Source organism: Oncorhynchus mykiss, chromosome 5, assembly GCF_057628025.1.
Source record: "Oncorhynchus mykiss isolate SJ-2025 chromosome 5, ASM5762802v1, whole genome shotgun sequence".
NCBI lineage: Eukaryota > Metazoa > Chordata > Actinopteri > Salmoniformes > Salmonidae > Oncorhynchus > Oncorhynchus mykiss.
In genome coordinates this window covers 39331603-39356707 of record NC_143026.1, presented here as the reverse complement: position 1 = coordinate 39356707, position 25105 = coordinate 39331603, and the positions used below count along the sequence as shown (strand labels likewise).

Below are 25105 nucleotides of genomic sequence, written 5' to 3'. Positions count from 1 at the left end.
GCTATAGTCCTTTTACTTTCAGCACTGGACAGCTCCATATATTTATACTGTATATGGTTGCTGTGCTGGAACGAGAATAGAAACATGAAATGAAGTGTGCAGCAAGTTGGAAAAGCTGCTCGAGCATAATGCATTTTTTAAAGAATTCTGCCGTTGATGATGTCACTTCTTTGTTTACTTTTGTCAATGAATGTCATATTTGTTACAAGATGAAACCAAAATATACCCAGGTCCGGCTAAAGAAGGAGAAAAAAAGGTACGTTTGAATACACGTTCAGTGCATCATTTTTGCTAACACTGACAGCTTGCTAGCAACACATGACCGGCCACCCAAAATTGGCTTGATTGGTATTAATCAATCTCGTGTAGTTAAGTTAGCTAACTTGAGCTAACCTAAGTTATCTGAACTGCGCTAGCTAGCTAACGTTAGCTAAAGCTTGAATCTTGAATGCAGTGTTTCATCAATTCTAAAATAAAAGTTAGCTAACTAATAATGCTGGAAGAAATTTAAGAAAAGCACTGCTTTTTCTTACTGTAGGTTCCAGGAGGAGGGAGGAGACAATGTGAGAGAAAGTTCACATTTAGCTGGTGAGGATTTAAAAGAATTTCGAAGACTATTAGCTAGCTAGACAATCTAACTTAATACAGTAGCTAGATGTCTATTTTGACATCTATCTCTTCTGGCATTTAAATCTCTTTATCCAGCATTCCCAGCTCCCAGTCTTGCAGGAGAAGGGGCTATACACCTTCCTCAGAATGCTCAGACCACTGCCCTACCCCCACCAGGTCTCAGTAGAAAGTACCCCCTACCTCAACCCACTCTCTCAGCCAAGACCAAGATTTGGATGCCAGTGCAAGAGACCTGGAAAGGAGAACCTTATGACAAGCCTTTGCTCAAATACACAATAGCCCTCCCTATTAGCAGGCGCCACTGTAGACCTCGTCCAATAAAACGACCCGTCCCCAACCCTTCCCCCAACCTGACTGATAAAAGAGTGAAGTTTAAACATCCTGAGGCCACCCTCCGTTTTATCCCAGTGAGGCCAGACTTAGAGCAGCTCACCAGGCAGAGAACCCTCCCTGGTAGTCAGTTGGTTAGACCTGTGACACCCAGACCACCATCACGTAAGCAGCCCCCCTCTGCAGACCATAGCCCCCTAGACAGTATCCACTCACCCAGATCCCTTGCTAAGGTGCAGCCTGCTGGAGGTGAGGACAGGGGAGGCGGAGGAGATGGTGCCTCCCTATCCCGCTCTGTCAGGGATTTGCAGTTGCTTAGCTCCAGCTCCAACGACGAGGATTCTGAGTCTCCTTCTGAGTCCCAGTTCCGATGTACCACTCCGGTCTACCTCACCCGCCGCTACCAGAACAGTTTGAAATGGTACCAGGCGGTGCGCAGCGAGAAGAAGACCAAACATCACAAGGAGAGGCTTGACCAGCTTTGCTATAAGGTAAACACTGTATTCTATTTGACTAAACTCATGCCTGAATAAAAAAGATCTAAACAAATCGATTTAGTGACTCTCATATTGAATCTTACTGTATTGTCATCTCTCACTTTTCTTTCCTTAGGAGGCATCAGATGAGTCTAATGCTGAAAGAGGTAGCTAGGGTTTTTAGTCCGCCAAGTGTGAGACATCAAAATAATGATACAGTCCTTTTTATGCTATGTCAATGGGAACTCAGTCTTTTCTCTTCTGTCTGTGATTGCCTTTTTTTGCAAGCTTACTCTACTAATGATTGTAATTACCTGTTCCCTGCCCTATCATTTGTTACTAGGCCCCTCGGGTGTCCAGGCGAGACACACCGCCCCTCTGGGTGCTGGGGAGGGGAGGTCTGTCTGTAAACCCTACCAGGGAGGAAAGAGGAGAAGGAGTCCGCCGTCAGAGAAAGGTTTTTATTTATTCATTTGTTTATTTGTCAGGGACCATGTACAACATGCCATTGCAACAGATTTAGCTAGATAGCTAATTTACATCTGTAGTCCCCTGGCAGAAAACAATGAACATTAATACATCAATACAATGCTAAAATATAACATCATGTTAAAATATTTATATATATAAAATGTCAAATATTCAACAATAGACAATATAATGATAATGCTACATCAGAGTTGACCCTCGGTCCCACTGTGTTTGACATCAGTATCTGAATGTCTTATTGTTCACATGACTGGTTTGCCTAGCAAAGGTGCAGCACTCTCACACTGGTTGGCAGGGTGTTCCTTAATCCAGACGCTCTGACTGGAAAAGTTGTCTGACCAAATTTGGTGGACCTAAACTGAGTTGAGCTGTCCGCTCTGGTTGAAGTTCTTGTTGTCCTGGTATTGTCTTTGCAATATGTAACAAACTGCTTAAGAGGTGGTGGGGAAAGTTTTTTTAAATGTTTTATTTTATTTAACCTTTATTTAACTTGGCAAGTCAGTTAAGAACAAATTCTTATTTACAATAACGACCTACCAGAAGGCAAAATGCCTCCTACGGGGACGGGGGCTGGGATTAAAAAAATTATAACAAAAATAAATCTAGAACAAAACACACATCGCGACAAGAGAGACACCATAACACTACATAAAGAGAGACCTAAGATAACAACATAGCATGGCAGCAACACATGAAAACACTGCATGGTAGCAACACAACATGACAACAACATGGTAGCAACATAGCATGGCAGCAGCACAATATGGTAGCAGCACAAAACATGGTACAAACATTATTGGGCACAGACAACAGCACAAAGGGCAAGAAGGTAGATACATCATGCGAAGCAGCCACAACTGTCACTGAGAGTCCATGATTTAGTCTTTGAATGAAGAGATGGAGATAAAACGGTCCAGTTTGAGTGCTTTTTGCAGCTCGTTCCAGTCGTTAGCTGCAGCGAACTGAAATGAGGAGTGACCCAGGGATGTGTGTGCTTTGGGGACCATTAACAGAATGTGACTGGCAGAACGGGTGTTGTATGTGGAGGATGAGGGCTGCAGTAGGTATCTCAATTAGGGGGGAGTGAGGCCTAAGAGGGTTTTATAAATAAGCATCAATCAGTGGGTCTTGCTATGTGTATACAGAGATGTCCAGTTTACAGAGGAGTATAGAGTGCAGTGTTGTGTCCTATAAGGAGCATTGGTGGCATATCTGATGGCCGAATGGTAAAGAACATCTAGCCGCTCGAGAGCATCCATACCAGCTGATCTATAAATTACGTCTCCGTAATCTAGCATGGGTAGGATGGTCATCGGAATCAGGGTTAGTTTGGCAGCTGTGATGAAAGAGGAGTGATTACAATAGAGGAAACCAAGTCTAGATTTAACCCTAGCATGCAGCTTTGATATGTGCTAAGAGAAGGACAGTGTACCGTCTAGCCATACTCCCAAGTACTTGTATGAGGTGACTACCTCAAGCTCTAAACCCTCAGAGGTAGTAATCACACCGGTGGGGAGAGGGGCATTCTTCTTACCAAACCACATTACTTTTGTTTTGTAGGTGTTCAGAACAAGGTTAAGGGCAGAGAAAGCTTGTTGGACACTAAGAAAGCTTTGTTGTAGAGCGTTTAACACAAAATCCGGGGAGGGGCCAGTTGAGTATAAGACTGTCTCATCTGCATATAAATGGGTGAGAGAGCTTCCTACTGCTTGAGTTATGTTGTTGATGTAAATTGAGAAATTCATGGGGCCTAGGATTGAACTTTGGGGTACTCTCTTGGTGACAGGCAACGGCTGAGTTAGCAGAAGTTCTGACTTTATACACTGTACTCTTTGAGAGAGGTAGTTAGCAAACCAGGCCAAAGACCCATCAGAGACACCAATACTCCTTAGCCGGCCCACAAGAATGGAATGGTCTACCGCAGGGCTGCCTAACCCTCTTCCTGGCGATCTACCATCCTGTGGGTTTTCAGTCCAACCCTAATTTAACACACCTGATTCGACTAATTAGCTGCTCAACAAGACCGTAACTAGCTGAATCAGATATACTAAATTGGGGTTGGACTGAAAACCTACAGGACAGTAGATCTCCAGGAAGAGTGTTGGGCAGCCCTGGTATACTGTATCAAAAGCTTTGGCCAAGTCAATAAAAATAGCAGCACAACATTGCTTAGAATCAAGGGCAATGGTGACATCATTTAGGACCTTTAAGTTTGCAGTGACACATCCATAACTTGAGTGGAAACCATAGTCAGTCAGTTGATTATTGACATGTTTTTCCAACACTTTTGATAAACAGGTCAAAATAGAAATTGGCCAATAACAGGATCAGCTTGGCCATGGCTGCCTTCCAAGCAATGGAAATCTCCCCAGAAAGGGGAGACAGGTTAAAAAGGTCAGCGATGGGCTTGGCGATGATAGGTGCAGCAACCTTAAAGAAGAAAGGGTCTAAACCATCTGAACCAGATGGTTTTTTGGGGTCAAGTTTAAGGAGCTCCATTACCTCAGACTCAGTAACCGCCTGCAGGGAGAAACTTTGTAGCAGGGCAAAAAGAGGGAGGAGCATCGGGGATATTCACATTAGAATCGGTGGGAGGGAAACGTTCGACGGGCAAAACATGGTCTTTTACCATTTTGCAGAACTTCTTGTGGTTAGACCCACAGAGAGAGAACTGGTCCTTAAGTAACTAACTTTGGCCTTCCGGATAGCCTGAGTGCACTTATTTCTAATTTGTCTGGACGAGAGCCAGTCACCCTGAGTATGCGTGTTCCCGAGCGATTTGCCAAATGGAATTCTTGAGGTGGAGTAACTCAGCCAGAACCTGTTTTTAATTCTCATTTTCTTTATGGCGCATATTTTTTTAACTGAAAATATAAAAAATAAGGTCCAAGCGTCTTCGACAGAGGTGATCAATCTGATTCTATACCAATTTACAGAGGCCAGATCATGAAGGAAGGCTTGCTCATTAGTTTTTTAGCAAGCGTCTGTCACGAGTCAGGACAGGTCGTTTCACTGAGCAGTCATTACGAACACAGGCTGTAAAACAGTGATCACTAAGGTCATTACAGAAAACACAAGATTGATTCCTATCAGGATTATTTGTAAGGATAACATCAAGGAGAGTAGCCTTTTCTGGGTGTTTGGAGTCACACCTTGTGGGATTGGTAATAATCTGAGAAACATTTAGGGAGTCCCATTGCTTTAGGACTTGGTCAGGTGGTTTAAGCATGTCCCAGTTTAGGTCACCTAGCAGGACAAATTCAGACTTAGTGTAAGGGGCCAGGAGAGAGCTTATGGCATTTAGAGTACTGGCCGGTGCTGATGGTGGCCGATAACACCCAGCAACATTCAACAAAGAGTTATTTGAAAGGGACAGACTTGGTGGAGACAACCCGAGCACTGAAGGTGTTCCTTGGTAAAGATTGCCACTCCACCACCTTTTGAAGATCTGTCTTGCCAAAAAAGGTTATAAACAGAAATGGTAACATCAGTGTTCTCTTCCTTAACCACTTATCAGTAATGACCAACACATCTGGATTGGAGCTGTGAACCCACACTTTCAATTGATACATTTTAGGTGATATCTTCTAGTGTCAATGTGCAGAAAACCCAGGCTTTTACAAGAGCAGAAATCAGTGAAGCAGGTATCAGGGCACAAATCAGAATTGGGGCTAGCAACAGTAGATGGGCCAGGGTGTACATGCACATTTCCAGATATAATCAGCAGTAATACAATCAGGGCATGGCAGAGGACAGGGAGAGCTCTGCAGTGTTGATTTATAACATTTGAATGTGCATTAGATGGCAACAAGATCATATTATACAGCAATTTCATCAGGTAACATGAACACAAAGGCGATGAGAGGTGGTTAGAATAGGATGGGAGACCAAGAGTCCGTGTAACCAATAGAGAGTCAGAGTCCTGAGTGTGGGAACCAACATAAACTGCCCCACGGTTGGGTAAGCAAGCAAGTTCATAGTCAACAAAGCATGCAGGAGTCATGAGGCAAATAGCATAAAGATAAAGGTCATGAGTGTTCTTAAACAGCAGAGAGGTGTCGGCATAAGAAGCTATCAAAGCTCAGTAGGTTGTATTTCTTAATGATATTGCATTGGTGATAGGTGTTTGGTTTTTAGTGCAGCACTTTCAGAGTTTTTTCATAGAGCTTTTGCAGTGGTTTCATTGCTGTGATACACAGTACAGGTTTACGAGAGATGGGGCAAAATCATTGAGTGCATGTACAGCTTAGCAGCATTTGTTGACATTTGGTTCCTGATCAATTTGAAATGACCAGGCTGCTTTTGACGGTTCATTATACTTTATGTATTCTTTTTTGAAGGACAGGTTAGAGTCAATAATTATTCCTAAGTATTTCAAATGGGAAACCACCTCAATCCTCTGTCCCTTTACACTTATCTCAGGTTGATGGGTCTCACTGTTCCTGATGAAGGGTGCGTTCATAAATTCACTCTGGCTATCTACTCTGATTTCAGATCACTCTCGTCTGAGAGTGCTAGAGTGTAGAGTAACTGATGAATTTACGAAAAAGCAACACCTGTTGAATATGACTGGTGTCAGTAAATGTCGGCAAAAAAACATTATTAAATTGTTTCCAGCAGCAAAGTGACAGTCACCATCACATGAAAACAGCCTAAACCAGCTCTAGGGCGAGTAAAATGGTCAGGTCTCATTTGTGTCTGGAAGTAGCTAGCACGCTGTGGTGGAAAAAGTACCCAATTGTCATACTTGAGTAAAAGTACAGAAACCTTAACAGAAAATGTCTTCAGTAAAAGTGAAAGTCACCCAGTAAAATACTACTTGAGTAAAAGTCTAAAAGTATTTGATTTGAAATATACTTAAGTATCAAAAATCAAAGTAAAGGTATGAATCATTTCAAATTCCTTATATTAAGCAAACCAGACAGCACAATTTTCTTGTTTTTAAAATTTACGGATACACTCCAACACAGACATCATTTACAAATAAAGCACAACTGCATACAAGCATCCAAGCTAACTGGCTAACTTTGGCTAGCTTGCTAATGTGGACTTGGGAACAGGAGTGAAGAAATCTGATTTCTTTCTGCATCTTGAAACAATGTAATGCTCAGTTAGATACCATCTGTAGTATTTGGTGCTTTCTTTATCAAAAATGAATCATAAAAGCTGATAGTATTTCAAACACATTAAATATGCATCTAAACCGAACTGAAATCTAATCAGAAACACATTGGGTCGTTTTCACAGCTTACGTTTTCACAGTCAAACAGATGTTATTTGGACATTTTGTATAGAAAATCTTTTTAACAGAGAAAAATCTTTGACAGAGAGAACTGTCAACTAGATTGAAGCATTCATTCTATCGATCTATGACATTATTCTGGTGAGCAAGGGGTTTATTTAGTCTTCTAGGGCAACATACAGTATAATGACAGAAGAGAAGCTGCATGTATCTAATTATTGTAACGGTTTTCTTCCATTGAAAGAGAGGAGGACCAAAATGCAGCGTGGTTAGTGTTCAACATCTTTAATATAGACGATAAACGATAAAACTACAAAATACAAAACAACAAATGTGAAAACCGAAACAGTCCTATCTGGTGCAATGACACAAAGACAGAAGACAACCACCCACAAAGTACCCACAGAATATGGCTGCCTAAATATGGTTCCCAATCAGAGACAACGATGGACAGCTGCCTTCTAGGCAACCATAGACATACAAACTACCTAGAAAGCAAACAACCCCATAAACATACAACAATCCCTAGACAAGACAAAACACATAAATCTCCCATGTCACACCCTGACCTAACCAAAATAACAAGGAAAACAATGAATACCAAGATCAGGGTGTGACAATTATAGGCAAGTTAACTAACAAATAGCCTACCAAAATGTTGGAAATTAAATAAAATCAAATGTATTTATATAGCCCTTCGTACATCAGCTGATATCTCAAAGTGCTGTACAGAAACCCAGCCTAAAACCCCAAACATTAAGCAATGCAGGTGTAGAAGCACGGTGGCTAGGAAAAACTCCCAAGAAAGGCCAAAACCTAGGAAGAAACCTAGAGAGGAACCAGGCTATGTGGGGTGGCCAGTCCTCTTCTGGCTGTGCCGGGTGGAGATTATAACAGAACATGGCCAAGATGTTCAAATGTTAGTCCTGAGGCACGATCCTAGGGCTCAGGTCCTCCGAGAGAAAGAAAGAGAGAATTAGAGAGAGCATACTTAAATTCACACAGGACACCGGATAGGACAGGAGAAGTACTCCAGATGTAACAAACTGACCCTAGCCCCCCGACACATAAACTACTGCAGCATAAATACTGGAGGCTGAGACAGGAGGGGTCAGGAGACACTGTGGCCCCATCCGATGATACCCCCGGACAGGGCCAAACAGGAAGGATATAACCCCATACACTTTGCCAAAGCACAGCCCCCACACCACTAGAGGGATATCTTCAACCACCAACTTTACCATCCTGAGACAAGGCCGAGTATAGCCCACAAATATCTCCCCACCCAAGGGGGGGCGCCAACCCAGACAGGAAGATCACATCAGTGACTCAACCCACTCAAGTGACACACCCCTCCTAGGGACGGCATGAAAGAGCATCAGTAAGCCAGTGACTCAGCTCCTGTAATAGGGTTAGAGGCAGTGGACAGAGGGGAACCGGCCAGGCAGAGACAGCAAGGGCGGTTCGTTGCTCCAGAGCCTTTCCGTTCACCTTCACACTCCTGGGCCAGACTACACTCAATCATATGACCCACTGAAGAGATGAGTCTTCAGTAAAGACTTAAAGGTTGAGACCGAGTTTGCGTCTCTCACATGGGTAGGCAGACCATTCCATAAAAATGGAGCTCTATAGGAGAAAGCCCTGCCTCCAGCTGTTTGCTTTGAAATTCTAGGGACAATTAGGAGGCCTGCGTCTTATGACTGTAGCGTACGTGTAGGTATGTACGGCAGGACCAAATCAGAGAGATAGGTAGGAGCAAGCTGATGTAATGCTTTGTAGGTTAGCAGTAAAACCTTGAAATCAGCCCTTGCCTTGACAGGAAGCCAGTGTAGGGAGGCTAGCACTGCTGTAGAGCACATCACTCCCCCTAACTGGGAGGGGGCCAGAGACAATTACTCGATGCCGACACATCTTTCTAGCTGATTTACACACTGAAGCTATGTTGCGCTTGGTGATCTCTGACTGTTTCATCCTAACATCGTTGGTGCCGACGTGGATAACAATATCTCTATACTCTCTACACTCGCCAGTTTTAGCTTTAGCCAGCACCATCTTCAGATTAGCCTTAACGTCGGTAGCCCTGCCCCCTGGTAAACAGTGTATGATCGCTGGATGATTCGTTTTAAGTCTAATACTGCGGGTAATGGAGTCGCCAATGACTAGAGTTTTCAATTTGTCAGGGCATATGGTGGGAGGCTTCGGCGTCTCAGACCCCGTAACGGGAGGAGTAGAGACAAGAGAAGGCTCGGCCTCTGACTCCGACCCGCTGCTTAATGGGGAAAACCGGTTGAAAGTTTCTGTCGGCTGAATGAGCGACACCGGTTGAGCATTCCTACAACATTTCCCTCCAGAAACCGTGAGAAAGTTGCCTGGCTGCGGGGACCGTGCGAGGGGATTTAAACTAACGTTACTATCTGTACTTACTGGTGGCACAGACGCTGTTTCATCCTTTCCTACACTGAAATGACCCTTGCCTAACGATTGTCTGAAGCTGGGCTTGCAGCACAGCTATCCTCGCCGTAAGGTGATCATTCTCCTGTATATTATGAGTACAGCGACTGCAATTAGAAGGCATCATGTTAATGTTACTACTTAGCTTCGGCTGGTGGAGGTCCTGACGAACCACGTCCAGATAAAGTGTCCGGAGTGAAAAAGTTGAATGAAAAAAAAAGTTAAACGGTAATTAAAAAGTAAAAACCGTAAAGTTGTCAGGTAGCAAAGTAAGGTTGGCAACAAAATGCACAGCAACACGTAAACAAGTCTGCAAGTTATAAGCAGAAACATATCTAAATCAGGCAAAATAATCCTGCACCCCCTGTCAAACATTCGTTCTGCAGTCTAACTGTAGCCTATGGCACATGTTCTATATTTGCGGGTTAGGGTCGGATGAGGGCCTCAGATTTTCACTTTATCACATATAGTTGGGCGGTTGGGGATGGGTTATTAGCAATTGCGGACAGGTGTGGGTGAACAAACAGCTCACCCGTGCACCACTGGTCTGCATACATCTGCATTTTGATCTCAGGACATTCAGAGGGCAGGTCATTTATGTAGCTATAAATTGGATAAAAGTGGGCCCCAAAAGTATCCATGAGGGGCCCCGATAGAGCAGTCAGAGGATGTTGACAGTTTGCCATTGATTTTGGTGCATTGTTTTCTTTTGGTCAGGTTGCTTACCCCCCAGCCAGGTGAGGAGATGGGACCGCCGGTCATGGCGCCGACAGCTAGACAGCAGTGCCTCGGACTCCCCAGCATCTGATGGCAGTGTCATGCACAGCCCACTCTATACCCACTCCCCCTTCCTCTCTCCCACAGCTACCAGCACTCCTCCCCACCCTGCTCCTCTTTCTAACACATCTCCCAACATCCCAATATTTTCCCCTTCCTTCTCTCTCAGTACGCCTTCCAGTTGTCCTAGCACGCCACTTTACCCCCACTCTTTCACCTCCAGTGCCCCTGGCACCCCATTACGAAGTCAGGTGACATCTTCCAGTGTTTCTGGCACCCCATTACGGAGTCAGGTGACATCTTCCAGTGCCCCTTGCACCCCATTACGAAGTCAGGTGACATCTTCCAGTGCCCCTTGCACCCCATTACGAAGTCAGGTGACATCTTCCAGTGCCCCTTGCACCCCATTACGAAGTCAGGTGACATCTTCCAGTGTTTCTGGCACCCCAGTACGAAGTCAGGTGACATCTTCCAGTGTTTCTGGCACCCCAGTACAAAGTCAGGTGACATCTTCCAGTGCCCCTTGCACCCCACAACATGGTACCTTACACAGGGAGTCATCGTTCCACACCAGGAGTAACATCTCAGGAAGTAGGACTACATGTTGTGGGCTGGAGAGCTGTCCACCATTAGCTAAAGGGACAGTAACCCGTTCCAACCCTGAAGACTCAGTAACCAGCCCTAAAGCTAGATGCCTAGCGGACAACACTCCATACCCAGACATGTTCAATATTAAAGAAGATACAGCGAAGAAAGATGATTCTGAGATGAGAAGGAGCAGTGACATGAAGAAGACTTCAACACCAAAGGAAATTACTGAAAAATGTTCTCCTGCCAGAGCTAAGACTTCCATATCATCACATGCCAGTCCCACTCTGAAAGAATCTAAGATTCCACAAGCTGACCCACAACTACGAAAATCAATGAAATCATCAGCCTCACCTGATGTTTCTTCAACTGAGCTCGACCGGGGGACGCCCATCCCAGGCAGTAAGCTAACACTCACCTCCATCTTCTCCTACCCTTATGATGTACCACAGCTCAAAAGCAGTCCACTTAAAAGCCCTGAGAAGTCATCTCCTCAATCAACTACAGCACATCAGAAGCACAAGTCTCAAGATAAGACAAGTCCTAAGAAAAGTCCTAAAACCAAGACCTCTGATTCACCTAAATTAACACCTGCACCTTCTTTGTCAGAGAAGCAAACAGACAAAACTGAGAGTAATTTCAAGAAACCATCAAAACCTCAGAGTGTTGTTAGTAGTAAGGCAGACTCTGCAGTGTCACAACATGTTCTATCCACAAAAACTACAAAAAAAAGTGCTGGAGGGAGCCGGCCAACCATCAAGACTTCTCCTTGTGACCCTAGTCTTAAAACTAAAGGTTCTGCTAACAATGCTTGTGTTCCAAAACCAAAGGAGGAGAGTAAGAGACCTCCCCTTCCTAGCCTTAGAAGATTGAAGCAGGTATTTACAGGCCTTTATCAGCAGAGGACTGTGGTGGCTAAACCCTCCAGCGAATTGAATGGGGTGCCGACTGACACACATAGGCTGTTTAAGACCCCTTCATCCAAGACCTCCTCCCCTAAGACCCGCTCCCCCAAGACTCCCTCATCCAAGACCAGCTCCCCCAAGACTCCCTCATCCAAGACCAGCTCCCCCAAGACTCCCTCATCCAAGACCAGCTCCCCCAAGACTCCCTCATCCAAGACCAGCTCCGCCAAGACTCCCTCATCCAAGACCACCTCCCCCATGACTCCCTCATCCAAGACCACCTCCCCCAAGACGCACTCACTCAAAACCCCCTCTCCCAAGACCCGCTCCCCCAAGAAGCCTCAGACTAGAGTTCTTCACAGATTCACCCAGGATCCGAGGATCCGAGATCCGATCCAGGATCAGAGCCCATCTATGCAGCCCACCTCCAGCACCTCCAGCAACAACCCAGAAGGGAGACCTGCAGCCTCAACCTCAATTCTGGGCAGGAGTTTAGAGCTAAAAATTAGTCAAGGTTTCCAGAAACCAGACACACCCAGGCCAAAGAGCTACTCCCCCAAGAGCAAACCAACAGGGATTTCACTGAACTATAGGGGTACTGGTACTCCTTTCCGGGGAAGTGAGGGGAATCTAACAACTACCCCCACTTCTAGGGGCCTGGCAATCCCCCATGACTGTCCATCTCAGACCAGGAGTTCTCTGAGTAAAGCCTCATATTCTGCCAAATTACCATGGGATGGAAAGAGGGAGAGAGAGAGAGAGAGGGACAGGGAGAGAGAGAGGGACAGGAAGAGATGGGAGAGAGAGAGGGAGAGATGGGAGAGGGAAAGGTGTCCACCCTCACAGAGACACCCTCACCCAGCACGGGGCCCAATTCCACAGCCAAGCCGGGAGGATCATCCTAAAGAATGCTTCAGAAAGAAAGACAAAACTACTACAGGACAGGAGGACTTTAGAACTAAAGTCAAAATACCATGGGCACCAACTCAAAAACCCTCTAGCTCTCACAAGAGTTGGCCAAATGTACCCTCACCCTGCCAGAATCCTCCACCTGCGAGAAATGGCCCCCAGTCATACTCCAAAAATATCAAAGGCGCGCACTCACCCTCAGCTCAGACTAAATGTAAGTTAATATGGATTCAGTACGTGAAAGAGTATACTTTTGTTGCTATGTAATAGTAGTCATTCTACAAAATCTGATGTGTGATGGGTGGAGACATGGGTAGAAGTGAGTGTGTATGTGTTCATTTTGAATAGCTACTTATCTATCTTTCTGTTCTCTGTTCTCTCCATACTGTAGCTAAAGTACCAGGGGAGAAGACAGACTCTCAGCACATCAGCTCCCCCCCTACAACACAGAAGGTCCCTCAGGAGTCAGTGTCCCCTCCCCTGTCCCCCCGCTTCAGACCCGGCCCCAGCAGTCCGGAGCTCATCCATGCCTTTGTGAGTGCCATGGGCTATCTGCTCGGTGTGCCACCCACCTCCATCCCTGGCCTCTGCCCTTCACCTAAAGACCCTGGTACGTCCTCCACCACTGACCCATCAGCTTTTAACTCAGACCCCATTCAGCCCCCCTGGACTGAAGAACTACGACTCATCCGGCAAAGACTCAGTGAGCCTGGCTTAGGGCTCAACCCCCAGCCTCCCGACCACACCCAACCAGCCTCCAGACCAAAGGACACACACACAGGACAGGTGAAAGAAGGCAATTCGTTTCTCTCACTGTTTGTTTGCGGCTCTGTTGATTTGTTTTTAAGCCTGAGTGTCCTTACCTAGAAATTAACCCTTTGACAATGTGCTTTCACATCGATCCTCTTCTATACAGAGGGAAGAGAGGCCTGCACAATCAATGGCACCATCACTGAGAAAGAATACAAAGATGTGAGTCACACATGGGATAATAGCCACACAATACATGTTTACACACACAAAGCCACCCCCTGGCTGTAAGATATCTCTCTGGTGTAATGTGTGCAGGCTGTAGACTCAGAGTACCACACTTTATGGACAATACACCGATGTGTTCTTCACAGCTTTATTTCATATTTTGTGAGTCATTTTCTTTGTGAATTCCCAGGTGAGAGGAGATAGGATGAAGATGAGGATACTGTAGCATGCTACACTGCAGAGCTGCAAGGAGTCAGAGAGCAGCTGTTCAGACAGGACTTGACTGACTGACTGGTGGAATCAGAAGATGTTCACGTTAACAGGCTGAACATCTGCTCATACACCTGGGTTGTGTTTCTAACTCTTTCTCTGGATATAATTATCTAATAAATACAGAGTCAAATACTTTATGTACATATTCATTTGCTGTAAGTACTGGCAGTTCAGCTCTTTGAGTTGATGATTTCAATGCTTGTGATACTGGTTTAATTTTAGATGGATTTGATCTTGCTTTCATTTTGACAAGCAGTTAGTTGAAAAATACAGGAAGCTGGGCATGTTGAAGTTTGCACATGTGACCACAGGAGGGCAGTCTCATGCCAACCTAATGCAAATCCTAGTCATAATGAAGGGAGAAATTAAATCTAATGTACAGATTGTCAAATTGTCAAAACAAATGTACAGAGCACTGTGCTTTTGAATCATTTCTATGTGGATATTGAACATCAATAAAACTTTTGAGTTATGGAGGAGCCTAAATCTATAAGACATTTTGTTTAGGTTTGATTGGATGATAAGTTAACACGACACGCTGATATGCTTACCCTACAGCACGGACAAACTCTTGTCTGAGGTTTCTTTATTAACCATTCAGTCACGATATTAACCATCCAGTCACAATATTAACCATCCAGTCATGATATTAACCATCCAGTCATGATATTAACCATCCAGTCATGATATTAACCATCCAGTCATGATATTAACCATCCAGTCATGATATTAACCATCCAGTCATGATATTAACCATCCAGTCATGATATTAACCATCCAGTCATGATATTAACCATTCAGCCAACTACATTTCCTCATGTCAGATAGTGCAACAACTCCATTTGCACTGATTGTATGTATGACACACACACACACACACACACACACACACGCTCTGCTTTGTCATTACTGACTGTCCAAACCACTCCCTTCGCCTCTTACGGTTGTTTCAAGTCACTTTGTCACATTTTTCAGATGTAAGTGGAATATTATAGACATATTATGTAGCATGTATTGTAAAGCAGAAGGCTTCAGTAAAATGGTATTGGTGTGTATTCCATTTCTGCCCCATGCAACATTGCACAAGATCAACTCTCTCTCTGCTTGACAAAATCATCAGCCCACAGTGTATCAATGAAATCCGGGATTATATTCTTATACTTTATGCAACCCAAGTTTGTCAGCAATGCATAGTGCACTACACTATGGTAGTACATCAGAGTGACTCTCCACTTTGCCCTACCGTATTGAAGCTTGCTGATGGAGGAAGATGATGTTGTTTTTACAGTCCCATCCATACGGGTATGTTCTTTGGCTTTACCTTCCAACCTAACTTGATGTGAATTGATACATTGATGATGCAAGAACATAGAATTGTAGAGTGTTCTGCAGTTCTTAAACTGTATAAGTAAACTACTGGAATGTACTGGATGCCAGAAGACACAGACCTAATGGTGACGGGGAGTGAGGACATTGCGGTTGTCCTTCCTACCAAGGACAACTGCAATGTCCTCACTTCCTGTCACCATTGGAATGCTTTCACATTATTCCAACCACCCTAACTCATTGTCTGGTCAGTGTTTTGCTGGATAAAAGAGGTTTCAAGGCAACTCCCGGTGAACAGGGAACCTTGACTTTCAGCTGCTCTTAGAATTATAGGTTTATTTGGAAAAGAGATTTCAAGACAGGAATTAGTTGCTTTCAACTGTTGCTGTGTCAATACCAATGAGAAATATTTAATTAGTTAATTCTATCGTGAAATCAATGTGAAAGCATTCCAATGGTGATAGGGAGTGAGGACATTGTGGTTGCCCTTACAAAATACTGCTTGCTACCTGCTCCACTGGTCCTGGACATGAAGAAAGCTATTTTCAACTACTTGCAACAATCCAAAACTGAATGGCTGAGATGTACAGTGGACTGGGCCATAAATGAGGAATGTCAAATGCTCCCCTAGGAGCATGAAATGTATCACTTGTACTTTCACATGGCTTATTTGCATAATTATGTTGTATTTGAGCTACAGCACTTTGCACCCCTGCTAGAGCACGCGGTTGATGTATTTTTATGGTTTCCCCAGGTCCTGTAAATGATTGGCTCGCAGATGAATAGTACTGGGGCTCAACACAATTGGTTTGTAAGGATATAGACACAGATTGTTTGATACCGAATTGATGTTGCTCTCTCTGCTTGTACCCTGGGGACATTTGGTAACATGTTTTCCAAGCTAAATTATGTCTCATTCACTGACTTCTGATGGGATTGGTAATTATGGTATACCACAGCTCGTCAACTTTTTTCTCTCGTTTTGAAAGAAAAGCCTATACGTATTTGAACAACTTTCATCATGCAGTTATACCATTTACACGATGTACTGTCCCTTTATGCAGGATGCCTACAGTGCAGATGTTTGCGATATAGGCAGTGAGTTCATGATATGAGCTGATATGACAAGTGCAACCACAAGTAGGTTAATGGCTAGGGTCATGGTGAAGCTAAGACATGAGTGTATCAGTGTTGACTTATGACAACAGTGTTAACTTGTGACAACAGTGTTGACTTGTGACAACAGTGTTGACTTGTGACAACAGTGTTGACTTGTGACAACACTTGACGCTGACAATGGGAGTAACCCCGTAGGCCTAACACTATTAATTCCTTTCGCTGACTTCAGGCAAATATATACGTATTCCGACATGGTAGGGTGATTTCATTATTGGAATTGCCAAGTAAAGGAATACTCGAGATCATTGCTTTTCTGCGAAAACTGGTGATGAGTAGCCTGAGGTGTCTAGAACATCTCCAACTGTGGCGCACGCACGACTGCGCTGTAGCTATAAAAGCCGTTCACGTGCACCGTGTACGCCTCCTCGTTCGCCCGACGCATAGACGGTTGTGAGGATGAGACACACAAGCAAAAGAGCTTAATATGCATATGAAAGTGTTTTAGTGAGGAAAAGTTTAATCGTTCTCTCTGTATCTATTTCTTTATTTAGTGGGCAGAGTATTTACGATTTGGTTATTTTTTCTTCTGTTACTGCACGGGTGGAGGTCTTTGAAAAGGCACTTAAGATATGGTCTTTATTCTATAAATCATCAACGGCTTTTCTTACTATTTTAAGTCTAGTATAGGGCTTTCTTTGTCAACGGAATTATCTTGATAAGGTAGGCGCTTTCACTTTATTTCGGAAAATGTAAGGCGAATTAAATAGTAAAAAGTATGATAACTCTGTAAAATTATCGTAAAGAAAAGAAAATCCCATTCCATTTAAAAATTCTGATCCATTGAAATGTACCTGTTGTGAAAATGAGATTCACTCCTATGTCAGCATATCTCTGTGAACACTTCACTAATGTGTTGAGAAATAACACCAAATATTTATAGGCTATTGTATCACTTTATTTATTTTAAATGTTTTATTGAAATGTGAGAAATAGTTACATTATTTTATTGTTTATACATTCTTTCATTGTTTATTGTTTGAATGAAATGCTTTTGGTTTTGAATGAAAGCTTAATCTAAAAACATTTCATGATTTGTTGTGTATGTTTATACAGTTTTATTCACTTGATAAGCATATCATAAGCATAATGTTATATTTAAATAGATCATTGTTAAAGTGTAATGAATGAATGCGATGCAATCAGAGATATCAGAGATAACTGACTTGTTGAATTATTATGTAAAACATCCCTGTTGACATATCATAAGGCCAATGACTTTCACAAACACATCTCTCATCCCCTTTGAAAAACAGAATGCATTCAGTAAAGTAGAATGGGTGTTGTGCCATCCAAGATGAATGGTTGTCATAGAGAAGTTCTCATATTCCTCAATCGACATCCACCGTCTCGCTATAATTACAACAACATTGCCGTCACTTAATTGCATAATTCATTGAGGCTTGTTATGCATAGCATTGTTGCTTGATGGAGACAGCATACAAACAGACCAACTTGTGGCCGATTACTAGAAAATACTGTAGCGACCTTAACCCAACACCTTGTGACATCGTCGTGAGGTCCGGCCCGCTTGGGATAACAGTTAAGGTGTTGGCTTGAAAGTCACATAACCTGGGTTTGAGTCCCGGTCGGGGCTACATTGGTGTCAGAAGTGGGAGACTGTGAGACCATCGGAGAACTGTGTACACGTGAGAGACTTGGTATAGAAAAGTGTGGGGACACGCTCTCCTGAAGGAAGGAGGTAATGTAGCGACCTTAACCTAACATCTAGTAAATAGGTTTGGACTTCCTGCCGTAACAGTTAAGGTGTTGGTTTGACAGTCACTGAACTGAGGTTTGAGTCCCGGTCGGGGCTACCCCCTGTATTTGCTACAATACTGTACACCACAGGAGGTTGGTGGCACCTTAATTGGGGAGGACAGGCGTGTGTTAATGGCTGGAGAGTATTCAGTAGAACGGTATTAAACACATAGTTTCCATGGTTTCCATGTGTTTGATGCCATTCCATTCTCTCAGTTCTAGCCATTATTATGAGCCGTCCTCCCCTCGGCAGCCTCCGCTGCTGTATACTGTACATTACCCTGAGGTCCTACAGTGGCTTGTCCTAAACAACTATACACTGCAGTGCATTCTGACTGGATCAACTGGACAACCATATCGATCTACTAGTCAATAAATTAATTCAATTTACCAAAGTGACAAAAGACTGATAATGTGATTACACTTTTTTTTAAGGACACCAAATACTACCATGTGATAAATATATACTGCATATATATATATATATATATTTATTTTTTTAGCCTATGCCTGATACTTTCCTCCTGGTCTAAGAAGATGGAGGACATATGGGAACTTCAACTGACCACTACTCTTTACATGACCTCTGACCTCTTACTATCCACAAACCTCACCAACGTCACCAACTGCACCAACACCAACTCCAGCTGCACCGTCTCTAGCGTCAAGCTCTCGCCTTATTACCAACACTCCCTGACAATAGCAGCCAGCTACACCCTGGCCTACCTGTTCATCTTCCTGCTGTGCATGGTGGGTAATGGCCTGGTGTGCCTCATTGTTGTGAGGAACCGTCACATGCGGACGGTCACCAACCTCTTCATCTTCAATCTGGCTATCAGTGACCTGCTGGTTGGCATCTTCTGCATCCCCACCACGCTGGTGGACAACCTCATCACAGGTAACACCCTACTGCTATAGAATAATCTATATCTCAGCCAATCTCCTGTTTCTGTAGTATGAGGCAGCTTGATGTACAAGTACACCCATTGGACAGGAAGCTAGTCTATCGCAGGGGCCTTACCCGTAATCCATCTCATTAATGCTGAGTGTAAAGCAGAGAGGCATTGGGTCCTCCCATTTTTAGAGTCTTTGGTATGACTCAACTTGGGTTCGAACCACCCTACCTTCAAATCTCAGAGCGGGGACACAGTTAGTTTCACCCTACTGCTATAATGATTCCATAAATTAATAAATGCATGATGCTTTGAATTGATTACGGTTGGCCTTGATGAAAATAATGATGCAACCTTTAGCGAGAGACAGTTATTGTTTATAACAGATTGGCCAGTTGCCTTTAGCTATTGATAATGACCATTATTAGGAAAAACAACTCGTGCCTTGAAAGAAGCATAATTATAGCTATCACTAGTGTTCATTCACATGTAATGTATGATTCAGTTTCAGCACGGGTCTACATGTCTATGTGGTTGCACATACACCAGCCCAGCCAGCTTTGTAATGGTTAAGATCAGTTCATTCCCACAGTACTGAATCTTCACACATCTCTGGATCGCCATCCGGTTATTTTTGCTTTTTTTAAACTATTATTTATAGCTATCTGTTTACACATGGATTTGCGGAAATTGCTGATTAATGTTTGGATATTTGCTGGAGTCTCAGAACTGAGAGAATAGTAGTGGGCCTAAACATGATGATCACAGCTGTCTTTCATTTGACAGCCTGATGAATTACTTAACATTTTTTAGACAGTTCTTCACAATCTCTTCATGTTTTACAACATCAATACAGACATTAGTTGAGTCTTGGCAGGAAAAGGGCTTTTAGAAAACCCCACATTTACAAAAGTGTGAAACATGCATTGCCACAAAATCCCTCAGTCAGGAAGGCTCAACTTAAAATAATTACCTTTTCAAGGCTAAATTATTTCGCTGGGCAGGTACAAAGACTTCCTCCACTTTATCCACTCTTGTCTAACAGTTTATTTCTGTACCTTTCATACAGGTTTGAAAAGTACAAAAGCATGAATATAGTGCTCCTGAAGTTATCCCCTTCATTATTCTGACCAAATCCCGTATACCAAACTCACATGTACCTAACATGTCAAAACACCTGTTCAAAGTGTGGCTATTGATATGTCTGGCAGCTCACTAATAAAGTATTATTGTTGCTATTGATGTTTTGCAGGTTGGCCCTTTAGCAATGCAGTGTGTAAGCTAAGTGGTCTGGTACAGGGGATATCAGTGGGTGCATCAGTATTCACCTTGGTTGCCATCGCTGTGGACAGGTAAGTCCCCTCCCCAAAAAGTATCTACACATGGGAACTGGAAGGGGATAGTGAGGCTCTCATCTATGCATGTTAAATACTTAATGTTGTACAATAAACAGTTGAATCTATGTGGCAGATAAATCGCTCAAATGAATCATTTAATCATTTCTCATCTATCTCTCCTTTCTCCTGTTAGATTCCGCTGTATTGTTTACCCCTTTAAGCCCAAGCTAACCCTTCTTGTTGCTAAGGCAACTATAGGGCTGGTATGGGCTCTTGCGTTGGTTATCATGCTTCCGTCGGCTGTGATGCTGATGGTGGAGCAAGAGGAGGGTCACTACATGGTATCCAGTGACAACCAGACCTACCCTCTCTACTACTGCTATGAGACCTGGCCTGACCCGGAAATGAGGAAGGTTTACACCATGGTCCTGTTCACACACATCTATCTGATGCCCCTGGCTCTCATCATGATAATGTATGGCTGCATTGGGGCCAAGCTCTACTCTACAGCTGTTCTGTCCAGTAGGGGGCACCCGGACGTCAAGTCCCCCATCTCCCAGAAGAAAGTCAAGGTGGTTAAGATGCTAATCGTGGTGGCCCTCCTCTTCATGCTGTCCTGGCTGCCTCTCTGGACCCTGATGCTCCTCACAGACTACGCCAGACCTGAAGGGGACCAGCTGGACCTTCTGACAGGCTACATCTTCCCTTTCTCCCACTGGCTGGCCTTCTCCAACTCCAGCATCAACCCCATCATCTATGGCTACTTCAATGAGAACTTCAAGAAGGGCTTCCAGGCTGCCTGTCACCCTAGATCATGTTGCAGCGTGGTCTCTCAGGAGCAGGTGGTGAGCAAGGCTCAGCGGAGGCACAATGCCAGAGCCCCCCGGAACACAGCCCTCAGTGCCAACCTTCTCACCACCCTGGGGGTGAGGAACCGCATCTACACCGACAGCGACCTGATGGGCTGCGTGTGTCTGGAGATGGAGCAGAGGAAGGAGGAAGGCTCTGCAGAGGCTCCTGGGCAGAGGGAAGTAACAGTAACGGTAGAGTGTCAATAAAAAGGGGTGTTCATGCAGAGGATGTGGATAGACTCTTTCCAATGGGGGTCGCTATGTGTCAGGTGTGGAAGCTTTGAAAGGCAGTTGGGTGGACATTAACAGTGGGGTGTGTATGCATGGTGAGGTTGGAAAATTGACATATTGGAGATAAGAGCGCAATAGTGCTGAGCGATTAACCGAAATGTAAGTTATTTTTAGTTTTCTTTCTATGAGCGTGATCTGCAGTTTCTCTGGAGATAACTCAGACCAAGCCAGAACTGCAGGGCTGGCTGTAGCCTTTTGGGGGCCCTAAATGAGATTTGGATGGGGGGTCCCCCCCAACAAGTGGCCACCAAGCGGGATTTTTGTTGTTGTTGTGGTCCTCTAGACATCGGAGATTTCCAATTTTACACATTTTGCCATGTGGTAGAGAGGAAATGTGGCAATTATACAACAAATGTTATGCAATTCTACTAATTGTACCATGGGGCAGAGAAAAAACAAACATTTTATAACACATTTCATGCAATTCTACAAATTTTGCCATGGGGCAGGGATAAACTTTTGCAGTTCTAAACATTTTGCCATGCAATGGAGAGAAAATGGTGCAATTTTCTTACACATTTCATGCAATTCTACTAATTATGCAAGTTGGCGGAGAGAAATTAAAACTGTTGCAGTTTTAAAGATAATTTACTTGAAAGAGCATGACAGAGCTTGCAATTCTACCAATCTTGTCATGGGATGGAGAGAAATGGTTGCAATTTTAAAGGGCAATTACGCCCCTTTTCAATCTCATATTCATCATCTTCAGCACCAAACCAGTGTCTACATACACTATATATACAAAAATATGTGGACACCCTTCAAATTAGTTATAGTGAAGTGGAAACGTCTAGGAGCAACAATGGCTCAGCCACGAAGTGGTAGGCCACACAAGCTCCCTGCATCGCAGTGCTTGAGGTGTCTTTACAGACCTGGGTTTGATCCCAGGCTGTGTCACAACCGGCCGTGTCACAACCAATAGGGCGGCGCACAATTGGCCCAGGTGAGGGTTTGGCCGGGGGGTGCTTTACTTGGCTCATCGCGCTTGAGTGACACCTTGTGGCGGGTCGGGAGCTTGGTCATCAGTTGAACCGTGTTTCATCTGACACATTGGTGCAGCTGGTTAAGTGGGCGGGTGTTAAGAAGTGTGGTTTGGCGGATCATTTTTCAGAGGACGCATTACTAGACCTTTGCCTCTCCTGAGCCCATAGGGAAGTTGCAGCGATGAGACAAGATTGAAATTGGGGAGAAAAAATGCCTCTGGAAGCAGCGTCAGCTCAAGAACTGTTCGTCGGGAGCTTCATGAAATGTGTTTCTATGGCCGAGCAGCCGCACACAAGCCTAAGATCACCATGCGCTATGCCAAACGTCGGCTGGTGTGGTGTAAAGCTTGCTGCCATTGGATTCTGGAGCAGTGGAAACACGTTCTCTGGAGTGATACTTCACCATCTGGCAGTCTGGCGGACGAATCTGGGTTTGGCGGATGCCAAGAGAACACTAACTACCCGAATGCATAGTGCCAACTGTAAAGTTTGGTGGAGGAGGAATAATGGTCTGGGGCTATTTTTCATGGTTTGGGCTAGGCCCCTTAATTCCAGTGAAGGGAAATCTTAATGCTACAACATACAATGACATTCTAGACGATTCTGTGCTTCCAGCTTTGTGGCAACAGTTTGGGGAAGGCCCTTTCCTGTTTCAAAATGACAATACAGTGGGCCAAAAAAGATTTTAGTCAGCCACCAATTGTGCAAGTTCTCCCACTTAAAAATATGAGAGAGGCCTGTAATTTTCATCATAGGTACACTTCAACTATGACAGACAAAATGAGAAAAAGAAATCCAGAAAATCACATTGTAGGATTTTTAATTAATTAATTTGCAAACTATGGTGGAAAATAAGTATTTGGTCAATAACAAAAGTTTATCTCAATACTTTGTTATATACCCTTTGTTGGCAATGACAGAGGTCAAACGTTTTCTGTAAGTCTTCACAAGGTTTTCACACACTGTTGCTGGTATTTTGGCCCATTCCTCCATGCAGATCTCCTCTAGAGCAGTGATGTTTTGGGGCTGTTGCTGGGCAACACGGACTTTAAACTCCCTTCAAAGATTTTCTATGGGGTTGAGATCTGGAGACTGGCTAGGCCACTCCAGGACATTGAAATGCTCCTTCGTTGCCCGGGCGGTGTGTTTGGGATCATTGTCATGCTGAAAGACCCAGCCACGTTTCATCTTCAATGCCCTTGCTGATGGAAGGAGGTTTTCACTCAAAATCTCACGATACATGGCCCCATTCATTCTTTCCTTTACACGGATCAGTCGTCCTGGTCCCTTTGCAGAAAAACAGCCCCAAAGCATGATGTTTCCACCCCCATGCTTCACAGTAGGTATGGTGTTCTTTGGATGCAACTCAGCATTCTTTGTCCTCCAAACACGACGAGTTGAGTTTTTACCAAAAAGTTATATTTTGGTTTCATCTGACCATATGACATTCTCCCAATCTTCTTCTGGATCATCCAAATGCTCTCTAGAAAACTTCAGACGGGCCTGGACATGTACTGGCTTAAGCAGGGGGACACGTCTGGCACTGCAGGATTTGAGTCTCTGGCGGCGTAGTGTGTTACTGATGGTAGGCTTTGTTACTTTGGTCCCAGCTCTCTGCAGGTCATTCACTAGGTCCCCCCGTGTGGTTCTGGGATTTTTGCTCACTGTTCTTGTGATCATTTTGACCCCACGGGGTGAGATCTTGCGTGGAGTCCCAGATCGAGGGAGATTATCAGTGGCCTTGTATGTCTTCCATTTCCTAATAATTGCTCCCACAGTTGATTTCTTCAAACCAAGCTGCTTACCTATTGCAGATTCAGTCTTCCCAGCCTGGTGCAGGTCTACAATTTTGTTTCTGGTGTCCTTTGACAGCTCTTTGGTCTTGGCCATAGTGGAGTTTGGAGTGTGACTGTTTGAGGTTGTGGACAGGTGTCTTTTATACTGATAACAAGTTCAAACAGGTGCCATTAATACAGGTAACGAGTGGAGGACAGAGGAGCCTCTTAAAGAAGAAGTTACAGGTCTGTGAGAGCCAGAAATGTTGCTTGTTTGTAGGTGACCAAATACTTATTTTCCACCGTAATTTGCAAATAAATTCATTAAAAATCCTACAATGTGATTTTCTGGATTTTTTTCCTCATTTTGTCTGTCAGAGTTGAAGTGTACCTATGATAAAAATTACAGGCCTCTCTCATCTTTTTAAGTAGGAGAACTTGCACAATTAGTGGCTGACTAAATACTTTTTTGCCCCACTGTACATCTGTGCACAAAGCAAGGTCCGTACGTACAGAAATGGTTTGTCGAGTGTGGAAGAAATTGACTGGCCTGCACAGAGCCGTGACCTCAACTCCATTGAACACCTTTGGGATTAATTGGGACGCCGACTGCGAGCCAGGCCTAATGGCCCAACATCAGTACCCGACCTCACTAATGCTCTTG

General features: G+C 44.0%; 1 protein-coding gene and 1 pseudogene across 1 annotated transcript; both read left to right on the top strand.

Annotated features, from left to right (window-relative positions):
• Positions 1-209: 209 nt before the first annotated feature.
• On the top strand, positions 210-13070 carry LOC110522931 (uncharacterized). Its single transcript, XM_090236673.1, has 3 exons — positions 210-256; positions 722-1483; positions 10352-13070. The coding sequence occupies exons 1-3, from the start codon at positions 210-212 to the stop codon at positions 13062-13064; spliced, it is 3522 nt and encodes a 1173-aa protein (XP_090092799.1). The 3' UTR covers positions 13065-13070.
• Positions 13071-18624: 5554 nt separating this feature from the next.
• Positions 18625-23413, top strand: LOC110522860 (neuropeptide FF receptor 1-like; annotated as a pseudogene).
• Positions 23414-25105: the final 1692 nt, after the last annotated feature.

Coding starts and splice junctions, on each gene's coding strand:
- LOC110522931 (XM_090236673.1), top strand. CDS start 210: ATGAAACCAAAATATACCCAGGTCCGGCTAAAGAAGGAGAAAAAAAG. Junction 257..721: donor CTAAAGAAGGAGAAAAAAAG/GTACGTTTGAAT, acceptor CCCAGCTCCCAG/TCTTGCAGGAGAAGGGGCTA. Junction 1,484..10,351: donor TTCTATTTGACTAAACTCAT/GCCTGAATAAAA, acceptor CTTACCCCCCAG/CCAGGTGAGGAGATGGGACC.